At 36.7% G+C, this 26,237-nt stretch overlaps 1 protein-coding gene across 1 annotated transcript; it reads left to right on the forward strand.

The window, feature by feature from the left end:
- Positions 1 to 4,851: 4,851 nt before the first annotated feature.
- LOC144630647 (H2.0-like homeobox protein) lies at positions 4,852 to 13,293 on the forward strand. Its single transcript, XM_078489015.1, has 3 exons — positions 4,852 to 5,472; positions 11,798 to 11,962; positions 12,968 to 13,293. Exons 1-3 carry the CDS (start codon positions 5,298 to 5,300, stop codon positions 13,291 to 13,293), a joined length of 666 nt encoding a protein of 221 aa, XP_078345141.1. The 5' UTR covers positions 4,852 to 5,297.
- Positions 13,294 to 26,237: the final 12,944 nt, after the last annotated feature.

Here is a 26,237-nt window from a genome sequence, read left to right on the forward strand (position 1 = left end):
AGGAATTACATTTCGGTGCTGATATGCTAGTAAAATGACTGTGGTAAAAAGGGAACTCGTTTTGGTAAAGAAATTGTTTACAAATACTAACCTTATCCCTTACCCTTTTATTTCCCTTGTTGGACTCCTAACGTTTTTTGACAGCAAGGCGTTGGTCTGTACTTAACGATTGGTTTACACACAACTATGTGCGTTCCCTCTTTTTAGTCTTTTGCCCGTCGCTTTCCTCCATGTTTTTCTGCTTGCGCTGTTTGTGAGTTACCTTGCGTGTTTTCTCCTCCTTCCTTTCATGCGTCCCCCTTTCATTCCTTTATGCTCCTTTGAGTGTCCGTCAGTTCTGAGACATTTGTTCGTGTTTTCCTTAGCATTACACGTGCGTCCCCTTACGATCAGAAGCATGCGTGACCTTACACAATGGACACGTGGTTATACCTGTCATAAAGCAGGCTTAGTTTCCTTTAAATCCCCACTTTGGCGAAGCTCTTACATCTGAATATTAAAACAATAAAACTTTGTTTATGATCCGCACTGAAGCAGACTATTTCTATATAGCAAAAAAATTATCTGCTTGATTGAATTTACATGCGATCTGGATTTGAACATCGAGAAAAATAAGAAATCGTATTTTCCTTTCCGTGCATAAGACGTGATAAAACGTTCAATGTCACTTTAAATTTCTGGGGAGGTCTAAGACTGCGCAACGTGAGGTACTGGGGCTAGTCGAGACGTGACTTCAAAACTGGGTTTCCCTGCCTTTCTCTGTTGTGTTGTTGTTTTCTTGTAGAAAAAATTCAAACGAAAATATATGTGGAATTACACACTTTCAGTTCGCTCAGTTAGCTCAATCTGTTATTTTTGTTCACGATGACGTTTCAGGTTTTGACGTCACGCCTCCACTAGCCCCAGGTTTCCCCTTCGCGCGGTTCATGACCCAACCGCTAGTGATAATAAAATTTCGCTTTTTTTAACTGCTAAGGCGTGGGGACGAGAAAACACTTTTGTTTTTTTTTTCTATGTTCAAATCAGAATCACATGTAGCCCCAAAAATCTCAGACACAAATCTCCTTCCAATTATATGCCGTCCCGAATAAAAACCAATGGCCAATCTTTCAGTTTATAAGACTTATGATATTATAGAGCTCTTTTGTATCTTACTTTGTTAGCGTATGCTCAAAGACCTGCTATGTTGATTTAACAACTGTAGGACTTAGTTTGGGTTTTACATCGTTATATTTGGAGAATTTAGTACGTGACATTCTTCTATGCATCTAAAGATTTTCAGGTGCATTATCCATTCAAACTATAAACCCAAAAATTTTTGAAACACAAATTCCCATCCAAAAATCAACTCACCTTAAATGGTCGTTGATGAAATATAAGCTTGCAGTGTATTTTCTGAATTTTACGGTAGATATAGAACAGATTGAACGTAGCGGTGTATAGTGAGATGAACAGGTAAGGCGAGAAAGATAGAGTGAATAGACACAGAGAAGGAATGAATAGAGTTGGGAAGAGTAGATTGAAATAAAAACTCTATGGACTAGGAAAAAGTATTATAAAGAAGAGATCAGTAAGGAAATTAAATAAACTGAGTCTACTAGGATTAAGTAACAAATATATACCGTAAAAGATCAATAGGGAAAAGAAGGTAAATGTAAAACTGGACAGATTTGACTTGGGTGTTTTAGTGGACGAGGAGAGATGAGAAATTCACCAAATGGTAAAGACTGCCTAGAATTAACTGAATTGTTACAACTAGAATAGAAAACACACAATGGAAAAATAGAGTGATGTACACTCAAAAAACAGATAACGGTGGTTTAGGAACAGTTGAATAATGAACTTCGCCAATAACAAAAACTCATACAAAAGCGGATACAAAACTAGGCAAATATTGTTTTAAAAAACAACGAAAACAATCAAAGATTTGTCCCAAGGTCTGTCAGAGCACTTTTGAGGGAATATTGTACATGTGACTTATAGCATGGCAAATTAATGTTTCTAGATAAATACGTAGTTTTGGGTTAAGGCTCAGTAGCCTAATAAAATAACATTCTTTTCGCCGGTACCAATTTAACTGTACCATAAGAAGGTTAAAATTTAAAATTCTAGTCCTTTACTCCACCAATGCGGTCAGACGTTAAATTTATTTTACTACGTTTGCTCTTTTGTCCAAAAGGGAGAAATTGCCACGTCAAAGCAACATGAACAAAATAAGGGAAGTACTTATGGATATCCGAGATAGGAAACGTAAAAGAGTGCTTAATAAGTAATTACTGATTTGAGGCACGTAGTGTTAGGAACACCCGGCCTTAGTTTCGACATCGAGGACAAGTGGATATGAACGTCGACTCGTTGAATTGCTGTGGGATTTACAAGACGGATCATTTAGTAAGTACATGATAGGAAAAACAATGAGGAATGTAAATATAGGAAAAAACCAGCCATTCTTTGACAAGCAGATTGTGTAATGAAGTGTCATTAAAGTTGTCAAGCTTTCGAAAAACCGGATTTGAAAGCTCCTGACTTATCAAGCAGGTGAAAAGATTTGTGAAAAGTTCTCGTGATCCTTTGTAAAAGAAGTAAATTAAATGTTTGCACTCAGAAAAGCATAACATCTGTTCTGCCTGGAGTTAGTTCACCATGCGACAGCCCAGTGCAAACATTACCGGTCAAATCTCCATAAAGTGTTGTTCTGTGAAGATTCCATGGAACAAACATTGAGAAATGCAAACTAACTGACCAAATGCCATTAATGTTTCCGCTGCGAGAAGGAGTTTACACACGCATTTGAACAAGTCTTACAAAAGCATTTCCCGGTACTCCTATGTCTGAAATCCAGTGAATAGTGAAGTGAAGAAACTTCGAAAAAGGCTCTCAAACTAACTTCCTAGCCCTGATGATCGAATAAACGCTAGCGTGGTCTTGATGTTGACACATGTTGTATTAAAAGGTTTGACATAAAATTTTCGTATGAGAATACATAAGGACCGGTTAAAAATGTAAAGGTTACGACAGTTGTGAATGAAAGGTCAAACATGGAATTTGAAGCATTTCAAAAAACGAGACGTTTTAGGTCACTGTATTGAAAAATTTAGCAAGTCAAAGATAAATATTTTCCTCCTTCTCCGTTAATATACCAATTCCAAACATCATCATAAAAGAAATCCACGGATTGTCAACAAATTCACAGCTTTTCGTTTTCCAAAGATTTTCACAGAGAAAAATGTTCCCCCGCCAGCATAAACAAGAGCCTGAATACATGTGATGGACGACTGTTTATAAAGCAAACTGAGATGTCTGTTGAACGTAAGAAACTTTTGTGACGTTCATTGTGATATAAAAACGTGACAACTAGTTTTAAACGGGATAAATCCACAAAGAAGACAAACACGAGAAATAATCAAGTAACTAATAGAAAAACAAGGTTCTGTTTTGAAATCTGTGGCTTGATTGTTATTTAATGGGACACCAACAATCTTCGTTGTATCACGTAGTCTTTAGGTCTTTTATTCACCTCGAGTTTCTTATAAATTTCCACCGTTATTCCGAAACAATCAGAAACAGAACTCGTCGGTAATATTAAAACTTAACTAAAAACTTTTAAATCGGGAGACACAAAAATATCTTACAAAAGCTTCCGCTGAAATACGAATATTATATGGAAAAAGCTCTTACTGATTGAGAAAGATAAATTATCGTATCGCCTGCTCACCTTCATAGAAGTTGACAAGTGAGGATATTGATGATTGCTACATTCACGCAATCAAAACGCGTTGTCAGGACGGATCAGAAAACAGTGTAAAGCGTTTTCTTTCAAATCATGCCAGTAATATTGTTTTAATGCAATAAAAACATAGCGTGCAGCGCCAGATTTAGTGTGTAAAAGCCTGGGCGTGAAGTGTGTATCAGCCAAACAGTCACCACTGGCTAAAAATGGCTGTGTACTGCTTGGAGAGATTTGAATAATCCGATAACAGGAACAACTGTTTAAGGGATTAAAAACATTTGCTTGGTTATTGGAAGCTGTTTCGTATCTTAAAAGACTGATGATAATCATGCCGACATTCTACTTAAAACAACATTTAGCGCCAATATCTGTGATAATTCGTGTTTTCTCAGGCACCTTGCCCGATGGCAGAGGCAAACAAAAACGCATTTCGTTTAATTTTATGCGAGACGTTTTAAGCTTGAATGTTGACAGCATTCATCCATTTTAGCCAAAACTATCGGCATTGTTTCTTTATTGTGTTATACACGCAATATAAGAAGATTGGCAGCAACAGTTTCCTTTTTGATTAGTTTTAAAGCTCCCGGATCATATTCCATTTTAATCGTGCGATAATTGAATTATCGCCTTAGAGAAAACCGCAGAGATCGTGCGCGCGGAAAACGCTCGCGAACAAGATATTCGGTTTGTTGATTTTGCATCGTTGTTTGAAAAGAAAACACGAGAAAAGCAATATTGTCCCAAGCAGAGTTCCTTTGCCTTTCCGTATAATGCGAAGTTAAACACTTTTATCTGTTTCATCTACATGGAAAACACACATGTACTGATAGAGTGAGGCATTAATTAAGTCAAAGGATATTAATACACGTGTGTGGCTGTGTAAATGAGCATACGTGAATCTAATACCTTAAATGGGTGCTAATTGACACCCAATGGTCACCCATGTAAACTCGACACCATTAGATATGAGATAAGAAAGATCATGATGACTTTTTAACCACGGAGGCCAAAAACTTGCCTGTTTTTATAGAGCTGTCTCATTTACCTTTTTATTCACTTTCTTGACTACAATCAGCATAGCTTGAGCGATTTTGAGATTTTTGCTTCCAGTCTTAAACAATCTTTGTAAGAAGTAACTGGATTAAGAATAAAAGTATCTCTTACTAATCCGTGCGAATTGTGAGCGATATAGGGAGAGTCTAAAGCCTCTTGCGTGCTCTTCTGCCTTCCTGTCCCATCTGTGAATACAGATATCAATCGAGACCATTCCTCAAAAAGCATTATTCAGGAAGCACATTACGTCTATATGTATATGTCTCCCATTGACAAAGAAAAGTTAAGATGATAAAAATCAACAAATCAACGCTAATGGAACTCGAAGTGACAATCAACAACGTAATGTCATTTCTAGCTCCCCGTGGGCCATTGTAGCTAGACATCTGATGGGACCTCTTTGTCTTTGCTTTCTTCACAAGCCCATAGCTTTCCAGCTTTATCGTTGGCTAGCTAACGTCGACATCTTTGTCGAAACACGAGTTGTAAGTTAAATTTCTCTGACGAGCACAGCATGGCGTCTTTCCGTATTGACGACATTTTAGCCCGACCTCACGGCTCTCGGTCCGAAACAAGCAGTGGACTTGGCGTGTCGACCCCTGTGCCAAGTTATCAACAGTTAAGCTTTGGTGTAGACCAAATACTCGGCAGGCACGAAACCGAGCAAAGAGAAAGACTGCCTCTACTAGGTAAGATAAAGAGAAACCTTAAATCCAACACTGCTGAACTAATAACATGACCACAAGTTATCTTCCACGCGTACGCTCATAGGTCCATCGCTTTGATGCTCTTATTCATCTTAAGATTACTTATTTTTACAGTCTTATGTGGCAGATATTAAGTGTATTTCTCAACTAAAAAGCCTCATAAAACATTTAATGGATTTCGTTCGAACCGGGAAGATTTTTTCACAGCTTGGCACAACGTCCGAGTGCAACAGACATGCGATAAACTTTTACGCCCATGATGTTATCTCGTACATTAACAAAAAGACAAATTAGATTGTTTATGATTATCTTCGGTTTTAGCTACCACAGAATAAAACGTATCTCAGTACAAACTCGCTAGTCACGACTCAAAATACTCTTGGTATCGACGTGTTATAGCGATTTAGAGTTTTCCAATTTTTCCGCTTAGAGGCTTGAAGATTTTCAATTTATATTCTGCGAACAGCTAGGCAGTCTAGCCTAATCGACTGATGCATTTGGAAGGAGGTAGTTTCTTTGTATAATGGGACACAATGCGGTACTTAATTAAATAAATGCCACAGCATCTTTAAAAGAATCGAAAAGGAGAATATTAAATTAATTGTTTTTCACCCTTATCTTCCCCCTTTTTTTTATCAAATTTTACTGCAGGTGAGCAAGCCACTGTCTCGGCAAGCACTGTTGTTATTAACAATCTATGTTTATTTGCGAATGGATCAGATCGTTGCGTTGCCAAACAGTTCAGTTCGTGTCCATTTTCGTTCGGTGATATCTTTATAGCAGTATCTGAACACAGCGTGCCCTTGATTGCCCACACTCACTCGTTAAAAACTTACCGATACGGCCGGTTTGCGAAGCCGATCAAACAACGGAAACGACAGCGTATCCATTGTATCAAACAGATATTTACGGAAGTTGCACTCTTGTTGGAATAAAACTATTGAAGTGGTTGCGCTCAGAAAGAAGGGCGAAGATTTGTTTTTGTCTTTCATCAGCAAATAGGTGTTGTAACTCGCGCGGCGAGTAGTTTATACCTTTTTAGTTTTTAAACGATCCGTTATCTTCATTAAGCGGTGTGCATGTATGTGTGTGCTGTGTGATTTGTGATTACGTGGTGTTTTCTTTCTCCGAAAGGAATACCTTACTTTTAACATCGCTTTTGTGTACTCAGTTTCTGAATACTAGAGACGGCACAAAGATTGTTGGTCAGTTAAATGCTAGCAAAAATGTTAAGAAATTGAACCATTCTAAGGCTGTATAGATGGCAATGATACGTGTATCTTGAAATGAAGAAACATTCCAGCAATACTGAGCTTATGTGATTATAGCTGATTATATCTCACATTGCTTCTCTTCGACATTATGTACAATTGCTGAACTCATCTGACACGTAGTAACAGTAATAAACCATATCTTGTGTCACTAGAATTTCTTATTACCAAGGCATTTTCGTTAAAACATCACGTTGTCTTTGTGATATGTAGAACAGATCGGAGTGATTCAAGATGAACTTGATAACTTGAACGTCTCAATGTGAACATGCTTTCAAAACATCACCAACAACCGAGATAGAAAGCACGCAAGAGAGAAAGACAATTTTCAGGTTTACGGATTTTAGTTTCACAGCTTTCTAAAGAACTATTGTGGAAGATTTCCTAAACATGTAAAAAAAAACACCGTATATCCATTCGTACTGGTGAAAAACACAAAAAAACTTTATCGGCTTAATTCTTAATGCGTGAGTTTTTTAGTCTTTGTAATCGAGTTTTACCACAAGGCATAAACCTTCAAATTTACTTGACGTTGTCGATATGTCAGTGGACACAAAATTTCTTTGGTTATTTTATTATATAAAGTAATGCGTTTAGACTTTTGAAATTAAAAGCGTAGGGTTGTTTAGTACACATGTACGGTGATTGGGAAAGCATTCCTCGTGCAGTCTGCGTGTCTTGTAACATGCCATGCATGAACATGAAAAGTAAGCGTCAATTTATTTGATGCTGAGAAGATGGGAGAAGAAACAGAAACAGTTAGAAACAGCTGTAAAGAATTAAAACATGTAGATCGAAAAGACTTCTGCCATGAAAGCGCCAAGCCCAGACATTTGAATATGGGATGAAAAGTTAAATACGCCCATTGGTGACCAAACCTCATAAACTTAACTTGTATTCGTTAAATTGTTAAATTTATATTGCTTTTTCCAAAATTAGGATGCGTTTCCTTTGTCAATTTGGACTACATTTTTTATCGATTCCACCAAAAATATATATCGCTTTTTCAGAAATAAAATGTGTGCTCTTTGACACTGTAGTTTATTTATTTTCAACAAGTTACCAAAGGAATATTCATTGCCCGGGCATAGTTTAAAAGAAGCTACTTTTTTCTTTTTAATATGAATCTCTTACTAATGCTCTACGAACTGATTATTTTTCGCCGAAATTCCCTTCACTAATAAGTTTTTATTGTAATTTATATTGTATAACACTAGGGGAATACAACATCAGAAAAACGACAAATGATGAATTAGATTTCCAATTGATGCTTGGAATCTCTGCCCAAACAAGTCTTCACATCAAACAATTCATAATAACAGATAATAAAGTGTTGGCTGTATCAGCTAGGATATCTTTTTCCATAATTATATTATATGTTTAATTGGCAAACTCAATGGACGAAAAAACATCAGTGGCTCATTGTTGATGGTAAAGCGACGTGTTTATGAATGGTTTTTGCGATTAACTTGAAGATGTATTTTTTTTTTTCAAAAACAGATTTGAGAGCTTTCTGAGCGTTTAAACTTTCTTTACAATTAAAAGAATAGCAAAACCTTGATTAAGATATCTTAGTATAAAGTACGCTTGACTGTGTTACAAATGTTAGGCTGATGATGTGGACAAAATGGCCTTCTACGGAAGAGAAGGGTACAACTTCACGGCGTGGTTGAATGATAAATGCCTGATACTACCATGACTACCTTGGACTATGTGAGAAATTATTATTTGTATAGATTAAATTTGAACTACTTTCATCTTTTTACTTAAAGAGTGACAAAATTCAAAAGTACAAATTCCCAAATTTTACTGATTTAACAAAGTTTTGAAAAACAGCACGACTCTATTGTGATAAAGATAAACCGCTTATTGCTCAGTAAGACTAGTTTTGAGTAAGGTAACTTGCCAACAACCTAAACCTTGATTGTTGCTTTCGCTTTGTTAACGAATAGTTGGACGATATGCTTTTAGCTGAGTACACCTTGAAATTATGAAGATTAATAAAATGCTATTTGAGTTAAAACAAATCATGAGCTTTTTGACTGTTAAAGGGCACTCCTTGGGACTACGATAGCATTAAACTCTTATCAAATATGTTCCAAAGTTTCAGTCTTCATGATATAAAGAACCTGGGATTAATACTCGTGCACAGAATGAATAAACATGTGGCCACTATAAGAACTACTAATCTCTGTGCTCTTATTTCAAAAGAGGAGTAGTGTCGGTTTATATTGAGTCTGTTAATCCGTTCAATTTTCAAAATACCTTTTGAACACTTTTCATCAAGAGAAAAAGAACTTGAATCGGATATGAGAACTTGAAAATCTCGTGTATTGTAATCCTTGCAGACAAAAGCTTCGAAAACACAAGATTATCACCTTTCATTTCCTTTTACACTCACTAATAGCAGCTGCATTTCAATTTATCAAGTTATCGTTATTGTGGTTTCTAAAACGAACACTCATATACAAAAATAAAGTAACTAATGAAGAGCCGACGACAGCCGAGCACTTGCTATAGGTGATGTGTCCGGGAAAGCAAAACTTTTTCTCTCTCAAATATGTGGTGTTTTTGTGGCGTTGGAGACGAGAAATGCTCCGGATTTTTGGACTGACATATTCAAGTGGCAACTAAACGCAAGACATTTCTGTTGGCGGTGTATTGCATTTCTAACCAAACCCAAAGGCTTTATTTCTTGTAATAGCTGTCATACATTAAACAAAGCGCCACGCCTTACACTGCCTTCAAACAAAACTTAAATACACAAACCATCTGAGGCGACCAGCTAGAAATGGATTAGACACTAATTCCTTTGTAGTCGAGAGTGAACATCACCTTGTCGAAAAAATCCTGAGAGAATGTAGTTCAAGATGAATTAAATCAACGACGACAGATCAACAAAGGCTTCACAATAGAGGCGCGGTAATAGATTGAATCAGTTTTCTAAAATCCATTTGCTTGTTTGTGTTGCTTTGTTTTATGAATGCGATAAAAGCTGAAATGGACATCATTCGTCAGCACATCGGAAAGACAAATATTATTACTGCATAACAAAAACTATTCTGGCTTTCAAAACTCACAAAGAACTATTTATAGAGGCGACCTTACTCACGAGATCGTTGTGCCTAGCGTGAGAAAGTTTGCGCAAATGACGTTTAAAGGCATCTTATGTCAAACATGTCTGAGTTGTTATAGCTGTGAATGACCACCCAATTAGAAGAAATCTTTCAGTTTTAGACCTTACTAAACGCTACAGCGTGCCAAAGAATTTGAAAGGTTGTCATTAACTATAAGAGAATGCTTTTCATGTGAATGGGGACACGTGTTTTTTAGACTGAAAGACACGTTTTTTTAAGGACTTGAAAATAAGTCTTACTTTCGTGAGTAGCATGTATTATGACACTAATGCACTACTAACAATATATATTGTCTAGCATGGTAATAATTGGTCAAAAAATAAAAAGCTATAAATGATCCATTGAAAACCGCTTGGCTTGTAGTTACATTGTACAAAGTAACTTTCTGTTTCTTCAAGTGAGAATAGATTTGCAAGTAACCTTACATAGCACACACTGGTCAATTAGCACTGATTTTATTAACACAATAAGGCTGCAATTAGCTACTGATATTACTGGATTTTTGACCTCGACCTGTTTATTTTCATTAAATTAGACAAAACTTGGAATATTAATGGATGGTTTTGCAAGGTATCGTCATAAGTCAAAGATTATCGCGATTTGTTTGAGTGAACCAGCAGTCAAAACGCCAAAGTATCACCATAAAATACCTATTTTCGTTTCCTTAATATACAGGTACAGCTGGGGGAACCTTGAATGTTATTAAAAGCCTACACTAAGGGGAAATAACAGTGCAATAATAGGTCATATGTTGTTATACCTTGTTCTTGTAATAGAAATAGCATTTTACCATCTCTAATGACACAGATGTGATTGATATTGTTGATAATGGAAAAACAACAAGCACATTAATAGTTTTTGTTACATATGATATTGCCCAGTCACGCGGCGCCTTGTAGTGAGTTATGATATTCTAATAAGAACGATCTATAATGACTGTTTTTCTTTTTGCTGGAAAAGAAAGTAACTTCAAACAATTAAAAACTTACGTTTTCAAATTTTAATTTCACAAGATCAATCAAGAATAAGCTGGTTTATGCCACTTGATCTATTCCAGTTTTATGAATGGTACTTTGCTAGCAAATGCCTTAACAATTACCAAACTCCTTATCAATTAGGTTTGAATAAGGTGTTTAAACATTTAAACACATTATCCTCAAGTCATCCTTAATCAGTTCATTGAACGGAACATCGAACGCTTTTTTTAAAAGAAAAATACCAAAAATATGATAACTATGTGATCGGCCTTGACAAGAAAGGAAGATAATCCTCGTTTGGCCTTGATTAAGACATTACGAGGAGAGTCCTACTCTGACAATACAAAACAACTGTCAGCAAGTAGTAGAATTGTGATAGTATATAATAATAATGTGTCTGTAACATCTAGCAGCGAGGAGACCACACTGCTAATAGGTGGACACCTAACTAAGATTAACAAAAATATTATTTTTCTTTTCATGTATTTTTTTTTCATGGAAGAAATTAGTAAAAGTTGTGGTAAATATTCATTCTTCATCGAATTGACTGTCTGAGACTTAGGAGGGAATGAAATTGAGTTTCCCTGGCCTTGAGGAGTAATTTGCTTTAGAAGGAAAAAGGGAAAGATTTCATTTCTCTTCAGTTTAAGACTTGGTAACTTACAATGCAATACAATATTGTAGTGTACAATAAACACTCTAATATTATATCCATGATATCCTGAACACCCTAACATCAAAGTCACATCACACACTTTGCGTACCTATTGTTCTACAAGGTGTAAGGTAAATCCAATCTAATTTTACTTCAGCTTGTTCATGTAATATTCACTAATGTGTCCTTACCCAGTACTGTCCCATGAACAATACATTTGCAGCTGAACACATTGTATTAACTTTGCTGTTATTTTTTTTTTCTCAGGCGCTTATTCAATGGTTCCTAATACATGTGATCATCTTCACGCAACATACTGGACCTCACCATATTTGGCTGCACATTCACAACCTTTCCTGTGTGGATCATTACTTCATTCCAACTGTGAAGCATGTTACAGCCACACTCCTTACTCATACAGCTCATTAACAGGTAAGATACCACATTTATTTCACTCCACACACAATCTGTGATCATTACAGCCACACTCCTTACTCATACAGCTCATTAACAGGTATGATATGACATTTATTTCACTGCACACACAATCTGTGATCATTGTTATTTTCATAGACAAATTTGAAGCGTGTGACAACCACAGGGTTTACCTCGGTGTAAGAACCTGTGATATTTTTCTTTGTTTTTGAGCTTTTGTTTTTCTGCTCTGTATTGTTTCGAGGTTCTTTGTTGTCTTGGTCGTGCTTTGTTTTACGTCACCGGTGAGTTTCACAGGTTCTTGCACCGAGGATGAGTCCAACCACACTGTGCATACAGCTAAATTACAGGTGTTATGACAATTCTATTACCGTACTCACAACCTTTTCTCAGCCATTATTTCCATGACAACTGTCCACTTACAATTTATACAAATGAATAAACGGTTCTACAATTTGTAAACCGTTCCTTCATTTCCACGACATTTGTAAACATACTAAGCCACGCTTCTAAACAGCCCATGACAATTGTTCAGTTACAATTTATACAACTGAATAAACATAGAGTTTCTACATTTGTAAACCATTGCTTCATTTCCACGACATTTGTAAACGTGTATCAGCCACGCTTCTAAACAACCCAAGAGCTTAAAAACTATGCCTAAGTTAGTAACAAAGATCCCTTGCTCTTCATTCCAAATAGACTATACTTACTTACTTATCCTCATCGGGCCCGTGAGGACTCTTGAGGCCGGTAAATAGATTACAGTCTTGTAAAAAATTGAACTGCGATCTCTGGTTAAAAATTTGATTAAAAACGAGGTGTAGTCTTTACTTGTTAAACGCTACAGACTGGTAGCCGAAAGCTCGTATTTAAATCAAATTTTTTTAACCAGAGATCGCAGTTCAATTTTTTACAATGTCTTACCCTGGTTACTCGTCTATTTTTAGACTATAATCTGTTGCTTTAACTACATATTTCAATTCACTTCAATTTTGCTAGGAGTGTACGGGGACTACAGCGCCACAGTTCTCAATAAAACGATACCAGGACAAGTCCTACCCGGCCAACCAAAACCGAGAAAACCTAGGAGGCCCTGGACCAGAGCAGTGTTTTCTAATCTTCAAAGAAAGGGACTGGAAAAACGCTTCCAGCTTCAAAAATATTTAACAAAAGCTGATCGACATCAGTTGGCCTCCATGTTGGGTTTGTCTGACAACCAAGTCAAAGTGTGGTTTCAAAACAGGCGAATGAAATGGAGGCAAGAAGCAAGAGAGACAATAGCTACAGGCAGTCCTGAAGAAGCTTCGGACAAACAAGAGCAATAGAACAATTACAAGTTGTATATTTTACCACACGAGCAAGAAACGTACTCTCTCTTCACCGAGGAATAAAATAAATAAGTTAATTAAGAAATATATATCACATGTAGTTAAATTATCAGGTGATAAACCATCATCTTTGCAAAAAATGTACGTTTTAAAAATACACCACGCAAATTCAGTGGCACAGTCAGTATTATTATCACGTGACCAGTATTTAGAAAATCTTCTCTTCTCTCGACTTTCTTGACTTGTCAGTGTTTTGATTGACAAGTGGAAGTGAGAATGGGACCACCAGCCACAGTGCACGGTATAGTAAGTCATTTCTGCGATTATGTAAAAATTTGCTTTCTCATCGAAGAAAACCCAAACGAAATAGTGTAAAAAAAGTACTGAAAAGACCAAAAAAGTAAAAATAACCAGCAAGCATTGCTGAGACAAATAAAAAAACTTGAAAATTTGGGTCCGATTTTTCCAGATGCGCTATCCGCGACGTATCTCTTTGAAAGTTAGTTCGGCCTCCAAAGCATAATGTCTGACATATCGAGTGAGTGCTTCAATTTAATACAAGACTGTTGTAGGCTAGTACAGGCGCAGAGCTTGGACTGAAATTGAACTGGAAAAGGAGAATACAACTTGAGCTCTCCTAAGTGTTCCTGACTAAAACAAAAAGGTGTACTTGACGGGCGAATCTCAGTTAACTTTCTTTGCCTTTGCAATTTAGAATGGAGATGCCGCTTTTGTTGCAAAGCAAGGAGCAACATACTGAAAATAAAATCAACTGTGTAATAGACTAGTTTGAATCTATGACAATCTATACATGCTCGAGTTCTGACAAAGAACATTGAAAATCAGTGACGTATACAAGAGAACTAACGTGATTGGTTATTATTCTGATCGCAAAATTAACACAATGTCAGGCTTAATTAAGAGGATGTAAAATAATATTTGAGCAAAAACGATTAGTCTTCAAGTGTAGGAAAAGCTGTTACTTAGACGGCAGTGGTACATTAAGTATCATGGAATGTTAACTAATAATAAGAAAACTAAATTAGCTTAAGGCGACTACAGTGGATTACAAAACTTGTTAGGCAGATTTACTCTGGAGAGATCATAAAACAAGGCTATGATGACAGACTTAGTGAATTCCAAAACTCGTCAATAATATATTTCAAGTTGTCAAATCTGACTGATAATTATAAACTTTCTATTTAAGATTACAATGCTGACAGATAGTCATTTGATCGTTTCGAGTGTCTTGTATTTGATGTTCAAAGGATGTTTCCATTAAAAGTTGCTAACATCGCCACAACTTTAAAGAAGAGTAGAAAAGTCTTGATCAAGCTTGTAAAAACAGTTGGTTATATCGCATCACATTTAACATGATATAACGCTAGAGCAGTATTGCACGTTGGTCCTTTTATGTTTTAGAGAATTGATCTTCTTTGTTAAATAAAATTAATATACACTTGTAAAATAAATTGTACTCTAACCAAAACAAAACGAAACCCGAAACCATTACAAATAAAGGTTAGATTTTGTTTCAAGTGTTTTTTTTTATTTCTTCCAATAATTAATATGATTTATTTTGGGATTTGAATTCCAACGGGGCTTTATAATACCCTTTGTCGCAGTTAGTGTAATATAAGGGCTTTTAATGTCATTGCCCCGAAATTGAACTAAAACTTAAATTTTGTAATAAAAAAGTGAGGTCCCCATATTCGTTTAGGAGCAGAAAGACCTTGTATATACCACATAATTCCTTAATATTCTCTTGCGAGTGCTGGCAAAGTACACATTTCCAGTGATAACTTATTTCTTAAAAATAGGAATTGATCTGTTTTCGTTTTACAAAAGAACTTGATCGCTACACCTAAAATCTAAGACAAAATTGATAGGTCACCATACTCGTTTACGAGAAAGAGACGATTTATTTTTCTTGCGGACTAAGCCGCATAGATAAAAGCCGCCATTTTGTTTATGTGCGCGGGCTAATTACGCGTAAAATTCTGCGCAGTAAGGATGCGCAGTGCATTACAGGGCAATGACTTTAAACTATCCTAGCTTAGTCCGGGAGCTAGGAGCACAGAAATGATGTTTTGCACTTCAAGAGTACTGAAAAGGTTTGACAACGGATTTCAATAGATTAAAACCTCCTCTTTCACGCTAGGTAGTTTGTGGTTTCAAATTGTGGTATACGTTTTGAGTTATAGCTATGTTTTTGTCAGTCGGTACAGGTCACAAAAGGTCTCGCATGAGAACGAGGCTGAAATTGCCACTCGATTTATTCATAGAAACTTATTCAATAAGAAAATAAATGTTATCCAGATAACTGATAGGACTCTATGAAAGTCGATTTTATGAAAAGCACCACGGCTTGCAAAGAAATCACGTGATATTTGTTCTCGTTTTGTGTGACGTGTCACAGCATTCTTATTCTCTGATACATAGGAACAGAAACTTTTCGCTCACGTTCACCTGCAAACCGTTTGCTCTTTCAATTTGCTCTTTCCACACTAAAGAAAGGCAATATTTTTAAAATTCATCACTTGCTGAAGTTAAAAATTTGGTGAAAGCCGTTAAAGTGGCGCCTTTTATTGGAAGCCTCGCTTTGGTGCTAAAAGGGAAACGAACAGTGATAATAAACTGGGTTTGGAAAAAACAACATTTGATAACTTTTCCCTAACAGAAAATATCTAAAAACAGTTGTTGTCGTTTGGTTGCAGTAGAAAATAAAGTTAATTAGAGATCGAAATTGGTGCTTAAAAATATTCTAAGATTTTATTATAACTTGTTCTCCATTTCGTTCGTTGATGACATCAAGAATGTTACAAATTGCAAGTAACAACTAGTGACATTTTGTTCTTTAAAATGTCTCTACTCGAGAGTGCGTTTGAACTGCATTATATTTAGTTTTTTTTAAAGGTTTGATATTCATTTCGTGTTGTTTTCACAACACGACAACACGAAGCAATGACCAAATGAGGGAGAGAGGTGGAGGGTAAAAAAAAAGAACTGTTGTACACTATTAAGTGGACATTTGGCCAAGTCACTGCAAGTGTCTTTACAGTGGTGTCCGAGATTGCACGGGCTTGGCAAAAAATTTGCGATCTAGCTGCTTGTAAACTTCCATGCACAAACTTAACATACATTTCCTTGAAGATAGCTTTCAAGAAACAAAAAATAAATAATATTCAAGACTGTTACGTTCTTTACGAATCCTGCCTGCTCTATTCCCTCAGCCCTCGTACATGAAAGATGTATAAGCGACGTAGCCTCGAGATTTTTTCCAAAACTTTGAGAAGAAGACCTACTTCATGATACAAAAATGTTCATTTTAGCAATTTTCCCCCGTGAATGTTTTGATGTGCCGAGCGTTTGCCTGGGACCGTGTTTAGTGACGTGTAGCCTCACTTTCAGCTTTTTGACATAGTTCTTCGTTTCAATCACGACGTTCCTGACTACTTTTTAGGCACCAATACAGTAGGCACCAATACAGTGAGTAGATTGTAGCTAGCCATTATCATTCTGGGATAATTTTCCATTATTTTCCATTATTTTCTGACTTGGAGTCTGAAATAGTGATGTTTATGATGCAATGTTGAGGATATGAAAAAAGATATAATGCTGTCATACGTCGTCAAAAACCATCGAAAAACATCAAGAACAAAAAAACAAACAATGCAAAAGTTTACAAGATATTTCAGAATAAGTATTAAAAAAATATTGTGCAGAAAGTCACTGTCAATTGAGTCATTAGGTCTGTCATTAGGTTGCCCAAAACACACTCTTACCTTGTAAAACAAACTAAGGGCTACCTGACAAAAGGGAAATAATTTTGATGTCTCTTACTAAATCAAGAACCTAAGTGGAAGATTGAATGACGTTTGTTGAAGAGACTTGCTATTCTGTTTCTTTCTTTCTGTTTCTTTTGTTTCACAATATGTTAGTCAGCCTTGCTTGGGAAGAGATCAAGGCAGAAGCTCCTTCAGCAAAGTCCGTTCTCGGGTCTACCGTGACCCTGCTGCTTTCTACAACCATCTTAAGATTTCTTGATAAGCCTGTGTTAATACGTATGAGTTTCCAAGTATTTTGCTTTCCATTATCAACATCAAAGTTTGTAGAATCGCATCCCAGGAGAGAGAAAGCATGAACTTTTCACAACTGTTTACCAAACATTGATGAAACAATTTTGTGTACTTGAGTGTATTTTGTTTGAATTTTAAACACTGTCCGGAACGACAGCTCTTGGCAGCCAATTTCCTTGCATAATAAAGGCTACATTACTCATTCAGTATCTGGCGATTGAATGAAAGCTCTCGCATTATCTTTCGCATCATCTTTGGCATCATGTTTGGCGTGTGATAGAACCCTTCTGACGGCTTTCTCGTTGTTTGAATCTAATGGTCTCATTAATTTTGGGCTTTCTCTTTTTCCGAGAAACTGCAAAATTTATATTTTTACACTCAGTAGCAATAACAAGGTTCCTGTTTTAAGTATATTTTAAGAATAGGATTGGGAGGACACGAAATTAGTCCTGTTTCCAGTTTTAAAATATATATACGGTAAAAACCCGCGGGTAAAACCCTAACAGTTAAGAACCTGTTAGGCTAAAATTTGGAAATTAGACCCCATTTGTATAAGAACCCATTTGGCCTCAAATTTGGAAACAAGTTGTTATTTTCTAAAATTGATTAAAAATGTTTTTTGGAAGTTTGGACAAAGCATAACTGTGCGTATAAAATTATATAATGTCGTTTTCTAAATGACTAGTGCTTATTACATAAGCACTTATGTGGTATGCAAATTTTATACAAGGAATAGCCGAATATCACTAAAAGTTAAGCATTAAAGAAAATTTTCTTTAGAAAATAAGAACTTATTAAGAACCTGTATAGCCTAAAATAATTTGTGTTACTACCATTTATAGAAGAACCCGTTTCGGCAAACCTGGGGAAAATTAGGCTATTACTCGCAGGTATTTCCCTGTATTTAACTTAAGGAAGTGATGTATGTGGGCCACTGATATCAATTTCAGTGTTTTTTTCCTCTCTTCTTTTGCTCTGCATCTTTGCCGGATGGACATTGGCCAATAAGGATCAAAGACAATGTTCTCCCCGCACTATTTTACTTATTTAAGTGAGAGGTAACACTATTGAAGTGCTTTGAGGCAAGCGTACCAAATGTTATTACTTCGGACGATTGGGGGCTTAAAGTAAGCCATACCGCCAACCAAGTGAAGAGCCTAGTTTTGCTGGTCATATTAGAAGGCTTGGTTATACCTTCCTCTAACCCCAAACCCCCCCCCCCCCGCCCGACCCCTCCCAACCACCACCCCTGCCCCTCACAAAAAAGGGAAGTGATTATTTTTGTTGCGATCATTGCATTATATTCTGGCCGCGAGAAAGCCTACACAAGGTTTCTATTACACACCAAACATGATTCGAAAGATGGTGCGAGCGCTGCAATCTTGCGAGACACTGCGGTACTTTAAACACTTATGTGCCGCCCAGTTAGGAGCTCGATTCGTGAGAAAACAACGAGTTTTGGTCCCTCAGTATAGCTCAAAAAAGATGCCATGCCGGCTCTTCCTGTTAAATTCTGTGAGGCGACATGAATTGCAAATGAAGGCGCTGACTGGTCAGCACAGACGTGTTTTATTACTTCTGTATTTAAGTGGGAAAGTTGCCATAAGACATGGAAAATTGTTGTGGATTGTATTTCCCTCCTTTTATATGCATTTCCTGGTGCTTTGAACTCTCTTGCTGTAACTTGAAACCGAAATGCTCAAACACGTTTACGCAGAATCAAAAACTAAGATCGTTTAGGGCAGTTAGAGAAAGCGGCAGAGGTAGACGAGAGAACAGCACACAAACCAAAGCTTTGATTAAAATAATGTATTTATCCCGAAAGAGAGCTGTTTGTACGTACTGCGAATGCGCTGTGCTATGTCATTTGCTGTAAAAAAAAAGAACATTACAGTATTCAGGCTTATGTTTGAATATATAACCTACAGCTACAAAAGACCTTGCAATAACCTGTTGGGCATGGATAGAAGTAATACAAAATGCTGCACTGTGCGGGGGACCACGAGTGCCGAAACAGAAATAGAATGACCGTTTCATTAAGCGACTATTTGTGACCTGGTATTTATGATATTCTAGGCGTCATTACGACCGTTTATAACTTTCATACGAGACAAGTTTTAACAAAATCTAAGGTGGAAACTTTCTAAATCTTCTTTTTTAAATATAAAGATAGGTCTTGTCAGAACTGACATAGTTTAACGTCATACTTATTTTCTACGCTACAATTGACAGAACCTGCATGTATTTTAAATATTTTCTTGTGGGCAAATTTCATTAAATTTTGCTTCTTTCCCTACCAAGTTTAATATGTTTTTTCTTTTTCCATTAACATGAAAGCGAGGCTTCAGTAAAAATGCGCTACTTTAACGTCTTTGGTCAAGGTTTTTATTTCAGCAAGTGATGAATTTTAACAATATTGCCTTTCTTTAGTACGAAAAGAGCAAATTGAAAGAGCAAACGGTTTGCAGGTGAACGTGAGCCCGAAAAGTTTCTGTTGTTATGTAACAGCGAATGAGGATGCTGTGACACGTCACACAAAACGAGATCAAATATCATGTTATTTCTTTGCAAGCCGTGGTACTTTTCATAAAATCGACTTTCATAGAGTCCTATCAGTTATCCGGGTAACATTTAGTTTCTTATTGGATAAGTTTCTATGAATAAATCAAGTGGCAATTTCAGCCTCGTTCTCATGCGAGACCGTTTTTGACCTGTACCGACTGACAAAAACATAGCTATACGGGGTAACTCAAAACGTATACCACAATTTGAAACCACAAACTATCTAGCGTGAAAGAGGAGGTTTTAATCAATTGAAATCCGTTGTCAAACCTTTTCAGTACTCTTGAAGTGCAAAACATCATTTCTGTGCTCCTAGCTCCCGGACTAGCTCTCTTACCGAACAATTTCATAAGCCGATTGCTCTTCTGAGGGACGGACCATTGAATTTTGGAGGGGGGATCAAAATCCTAAAAAAAAATTGTTTGCAAGAGCAAAACTGTTCAAATAAATTGTTTGCAGACACGTGTACGGTAAAATAATAAGTTTGTAGACAGTAGATAGTCAGCTATTTATACATCACTAATGTCAGAGTTTTTCGGGCTCGAAATGCCAGGAAATGAGTTTTCCGGTTTCCAGGTCATTCGCGTTGGACCCATTTGTTAGAAAAATTTCAAAACCTGAAGAAAATATTAAAAATAAACGATTTTCCTCTTTCGTTTACTTCACATTAGCCCCTTCTCGCTGTTCAATTGTATTTTGTTTTCTGATCAACGCCCCGATTGTTTTTTTTTTTTATTTCACTTATTTCGACCAAGCATAAATCTATATATAGCTATTCACTCTGGGAAAGTGTTTGTTTCGTGACTCATTGGTTTCAACCGATCGCCAGTAATTTTGGTTCGATTTTAAACAGTCCCTAACTGTAAAAAAAAAAATAAATAAATAAATCGCATGTCGCATGCATGTCGACCGCGCGGGGGAATGGGGTGAGTCATGAAAAAAGAAACCGGCAACAAAACCTTGAGAGAATTATGAACCGGGCTCGCCCCAGGCGCGGTGGCCTACTGGTTAGCGCACTCGACTCCAAGTCGAACGGTCCGGGTTCGAGCCCTGGCCGGGGAGCTGCGTTGTGTCCTTGGGCAAGACACTTTACTCTCACCATGCCTCTCTCCACCCAGGTGTATAAATGGGTACCGCCGAATTTAATGCTGGGGGGTAACCCTGCGATGGACTAACATCCCATCCAGGGAGAGTAGCAATACTCCTAGTCGCCTAATGCTACGGAAACCGGGATAAGCTCCGGCTGTATGGGCCACTTGGCTCGGACACAAACTTTACCCCGTCCCAGGCATTTGGTTAAAAAATATAGAACTTTAAACAATTAAACAAGAAAGTTTGGGATAAAGGAGGCCTGACCTGGTGAATCTCACGCTTGTCAGACAACCATCAAAGTGTAAACAGCTGACCATCAAATTGCCTATTTTCTACGACAGTTACTGATAAAAACTGTTTCAGTTTTGTTGAGAATATTGTGTTAAAACATTAGCAAGTTATCACTGTTAATGGAGTATTTTGCTTTCATGAGAACTTGAAACATGTTCAGTTTGCAGCACGCTTTACTTCACTTAGTGCCATGACTGGAAACGGTCAAATTTGCATTTTGAACCTAAAAGGGGTGAAATGTGGAAGTTGCCATTTCTTGTCAGATACGGTCGAGGGAAGGGCGCAGGTAGATGAGGGCTTCCGCGCGCAAGCGGAACCCCATACCTAAGAAAATTTGGTAAGCCTAAGAATTTCTGAAAAGTGCAACCAATTAGTGGAGTTTAGTGGGCTCTAACCGCCAAGTGATGAAAATTTAATTTCTCCTTACATGGTTCATTGTCAAGAACTGACAGGTGATGAGGAGAAAGGACAATCGTCAACTTGGAAATCGAATATTGCCTTGATAGAAATCACATGCAAAGACGACGTCAATCAGAAAGGACAATCAAATTGTCCAGGGTTAAAGATATTCGTGTTACTTATACGTAGCTACCTATAAAAAGACTTGGGGAATACTTATTTTTCTATGAGCAGACTTGAGCGTTTTTTCAAACTCGGCACCGTTGAATTTAAGCCTTTCTCTCCTAGCAAAAAAATTGATGTTCTTTTTCTGAAACGAGGAGGGTGTTTGTAAATCAGAGAATGGTATTATCGTGAAGCAATTATAAAATATGAGCTATCAAGCATGTCGCACGATGTAAAGTGGTTCTTGTCGCAAACGGCGAGCGAGAAATGGCTTGGACACGCGCGATGCCTTGAGCAGACGGAGAAAAATGGTGCAACTACAGGCGGCAGGAACTCATGCAGGTGGTTATTTCTATTACCTTTTCCGCCACCGACAAAAAGAACCCAGAGAAAACGGCCTGCAATGCAAGATAAAACATAAAAAGAAGGCCGATAACTATGAAATAAAGAGTGAGTTTTAGTACGAAGTAACTCATAAATCTCTAAAAAAAAACTTTGACCTTTTCTTTTTACTGCTAGTTTACTTTTGATCGTCTGTTAGAACGCTCGTCACTTCTGAAAACTTTGCTGTCCAGTATACAGTTGAATCAATGGTATACATGTTCATTCTTTAAGTAATCAGTATTTTGGAGTATTTTTTGCAGTGTTACTTTCAGAGTTCGTTTACCAGTCAGACCGCCAAAAGGCGCGCGCTTCCAAAACAGAGCATGTGTCCATATGAGGCATTGTGGCGAACAGGAAATGATGAATGGACGTCATATTACAAGCTTAAAGGTCTTCTTTTCTTCATCTAATTTATATCAATGTCAAAGAGAACCGATATGGCGGTGTTAGCCTCATATTTACTTGTAAATAACAGTGATTTAATCATTTTACATCGGCGAAATTATTGCTCCTTTTACTAACGAGTATTTGGACTGCCCTGGCGCGCTTGATCGGGTGTTTCACAAATGAATTACCTAAAGATATTCAGTGATTAAAGACAGCGAAAAGATTAAACGCAAGAGTTAATCGATTATCAGAAGCTGAAATTGATCTTAAAGCAGGTGTTTTTAGACCGAACCACTTGTAACTTGTAACCGCTTTGTTCTAATTCATCGCCGTTCACTGCTTAGCGCAGACTCATTAAACAAGCGAATCAGTAGCGGTAAATTCTTTACAAGACAAATTGCCGCAACCGGATTGTTTTACTAACGGATATCTCGCCTTTTTGCGGTCTTCGTTGAAGATAGTTTTTAAAAAAGCGGGACAAGACGGACAAGTATGTTTAACAAAGAAAGCGGTTCGAAAATTTTCATAATAAATACCCTAGTCATATCAGTGCCGTTAAATACTTGCTCGAGGTCGTTGAAAAACTGGTTCAAGTAATGCTACTAAGTTATGCTATGCGTAGAGAAAAGTAGGATTCTTAGGTCTTCACTGTGATAAAATAAAATTACTAACAGAATTTGTCAATTAAATTGGAAATTTTCTCACAAACGCTTAGTTATAAATACAACTGAACATTTTGTCAAAGCCTCGAGTAAACTCTACATCGAGGAGTACATTTTCATGATCCAGTAATGCGCCGTTTATTCAAGCAAAATTATCAGACACATATAGCCAAGTTTAGATAATTGATAGAGAAAACGACAAAATCAAAGGCTCTGCTTTGTTAAAAAGCAGCCTGTGTTCATCATTTGAATGTCTAATAAAAAGAAAGTGAATTGACCGGCAATGTACGACAGTAGCATTTGTGTTTTTCCTTATTTAACTGAGAACAATGACTACAAAGGCTGTTAAGACGCATGTTTGGCCGCTTCATAACTTTCCATGATAATTCTTTGTCTCAAAATAACTCGGTATTTAGCATTTCTTTCAGCTTAAACGCGTGGATGGATTTTCATACGAACAATGGCAATCTATTGTAATGAATAGTGGCTCGAGCCATTCACAAATACTGTTTTAATAACACGTCACGCCTTCTAAGTTTTGCCACTCCGAACGAGTACTTATTTCCGAAAATTAACAATTTCGCATCTATTTCCTATTCGCTTAACTCCTGTGAAGTATTTCAAAGTGGCCGCTTGATTAAAAGATTAATAAGATAGAAGCATGAAATTTTGTTCAAATGCCAAATATCATTTTACTCGACAGAGGTTTCATTAATGATCGTATATTGCTTTGTTTATGTATAATCTGCCCGGGCTACAAAACCCGTATTTAAGATTGCAAACAGCCTTTTATTAATATTCTTTTATTTAATTCCGCTATATTTGGCGGAATTGTTTTCATATTGCTTTGTTTTGGGACAATTATTTGAACACATTTTCAATTTGCGGTAACAAAAATATCTTTCAAAACAAGACAATAGAAAGTGAATGGACCGATGTTAGGTTTTCACAGAGTCCTTTTTGATGCCATGTACTGAAAAAAATCTTCCTAGGTCAAAAACAGGATATAGAGAAATTAACGCCGGCTTATTTCATTGGGATATTTCTAAGTAATTCGTCAGATAATAAGCAGTTAACTCAATACCGGTATTGCTGTCATAAGCGACAATCATTCACAAGTGATGAAATTATTGACTGGGACATCAAAGACATTTGCCGCCTTTGTAATTTTTTATTTTCGCCAAGTTATTCAATAATTCTTGTGGATGTCATTTTGGAAAGTCTTTGAGACATTCGGACATCTTAAAAGCTTTCACACTGTCAACAATCTATCAGTCTGCATTTCAAACAGGTCTTTCCAGTATCAAGTCTTATATCTTTTTGTGAGGTAAGCTTTCATTTTCTGCATATGACAAAATTTCTATCTTTAACCTCAACACTCTAAATTAAGTTTTAAAAATTTAAGAGGTTGCTTGAAGGCATGTTTCCCACAGAGTAAAAACTGGTGGTTTCTTAGTCCATAAAAGTTCTCCAGTGAAGGGTTTTTCACAAAGATCTACGTAAAATGTTGTGATTCCGTCACACAAAAGAATGAGTTTAAGAGGTTTCTCGTCGCTTTTGTTTGTCCACAATAAAATCACCTCTTACGAGTTCGCTTGGTACTGTATAAGCCTTTGAATGCAGCTCGTCATTTCAAAAAGCACCAATACTGCGAATAAAGAAGGAATATTGAGGAATCAGACGTTAACTGTGCGTAGTACAGTTTGAATATAAAACTGAAAATTGCCTCTACCCACCTCGAAGCTACGCATCATCGCCTTTTTTATTTAGGAATCGAGAGCACGTAAAATACTGTTGCAGCCACCAAAATATATTAAAACAGGTTATTTAGTTCTCACGTAGTCACGTTTGAATACTAGAAGTCTAAGGAACATTGTTTTGAGTCCTGCACGGCCAATACTGTACTTTTACAGCTCAATGTTTGCCTTCAATTTATCACTATTTATTAAGAGCGTCAATATTGATCTCAGACGAAACCTTTGCGCTGTGTAATTTAGTGTACACAGTTGAGGAAAATATTTGCACTCGTCGGAACCCCCCGACAAACAAAAATTTAAACTCCGTTATAGCAAATATTTCTTGTCCATAAAAAGTTGTTGTTGATAAACATGATTAGCTGAGTAAATTCTAAATTAACTCACCGTGTTGTATGTGGTCAAGTAATGGAGGAGGATTGTTTGCAAACGGAGTATTGTTATCAAATACGAACTAGAAACTTGGACATTTGACGCCTCGTGGAAGTCGAAAACTGCAAGTCAACACTCGAAAGAAAAGACATTTAAAACTATTGGGCTGTGCCTTTTGAAAAGATAATAATCTTTCAATGTTGGGGTTAGAAAATGACAGCGGGTATTCCAGACATTTCAGTTGGAAACATTCTCGGTTTACGTTTCAGAATCTTGTCGATCTTTATACTGTCCAAGATTTATGTCGACCGCTAAATTTTCTGTTGTTTATTGTAAACGATCGCTCTTTTTTTTAGCGTTTGTTAAGTTAATTTTGTGGTCAGTGAAATGAATTGTGCCTGATTACAAGCCTTTTTGAAGGTCCAAACCAAAGCCGGTTTCAGGTCTTTCAGCGATATCGATTTTATTTCATGTTCACTGTGTAGCTGTTTGCACGGAAATTGCTTTATGAATCAGAAAAGGGTTTACTTAGTTACTAAATGGGTTGAGACTTTTTAAGGTTTAATGTCGAAAATACAAACGAACTGGAATTTTTTTTCTGTCTTCACATCGGTAAATTTAGAGCTATAAGACTCTATGATAGAATGTTCTAGAAAGAAATAACAAGAGACGTTGCCGTATATTGTTAAATTACTGTTGGCTTCATAGATAACATTTGTTTTTCACTTTCCTACAATTAAAATCGTAGGTTTTCGAACCGCTTTTCCTATTAAATTTAAATACGTACTGCATTT

This window comes from Oculina patagonica, chromosome 11, assembly GCF_052425735.1.
Source record: "Oculina patagonica isolate OP01 chromosome 11, crgOcupat, whole genome shotgun sequence".
In the NCBI taxonomy this organism is placed as follows: Eukaryota; Metazoa; Cnidaria; class Anthozoa; order Scleractinia; family Oculinidae; genus Oculina; species Oculina patagonica.

What these genes read in the sequence shown, in the direction of transcription:
- LOC144630647 (XM_078489015.1), top strand. Translation starts at nt 5,298, where the DNA reads ATGGCGTCTTTCCGTATTGACGACATTTTAGCCCGACCTCACGGCTCT. An exon ending in AGAAAGACTGCCTCTACTAG is followed by an intron (nt 5,473 to 11,797) that starts GTAAGATAAAGA and finishes TTTTTTTCTCAG; the next exon opens with GCGCTTATTCAATGGTTCCT. An exon ending in CTCATACAGCTCATTAACAG is followed by an intron (nt 11,963 to 12,967) that starts GTAAGATACCAC and finishes CAATTTTGCTAG; the next exon opens with GAGTGTACGGGGACTACAGC.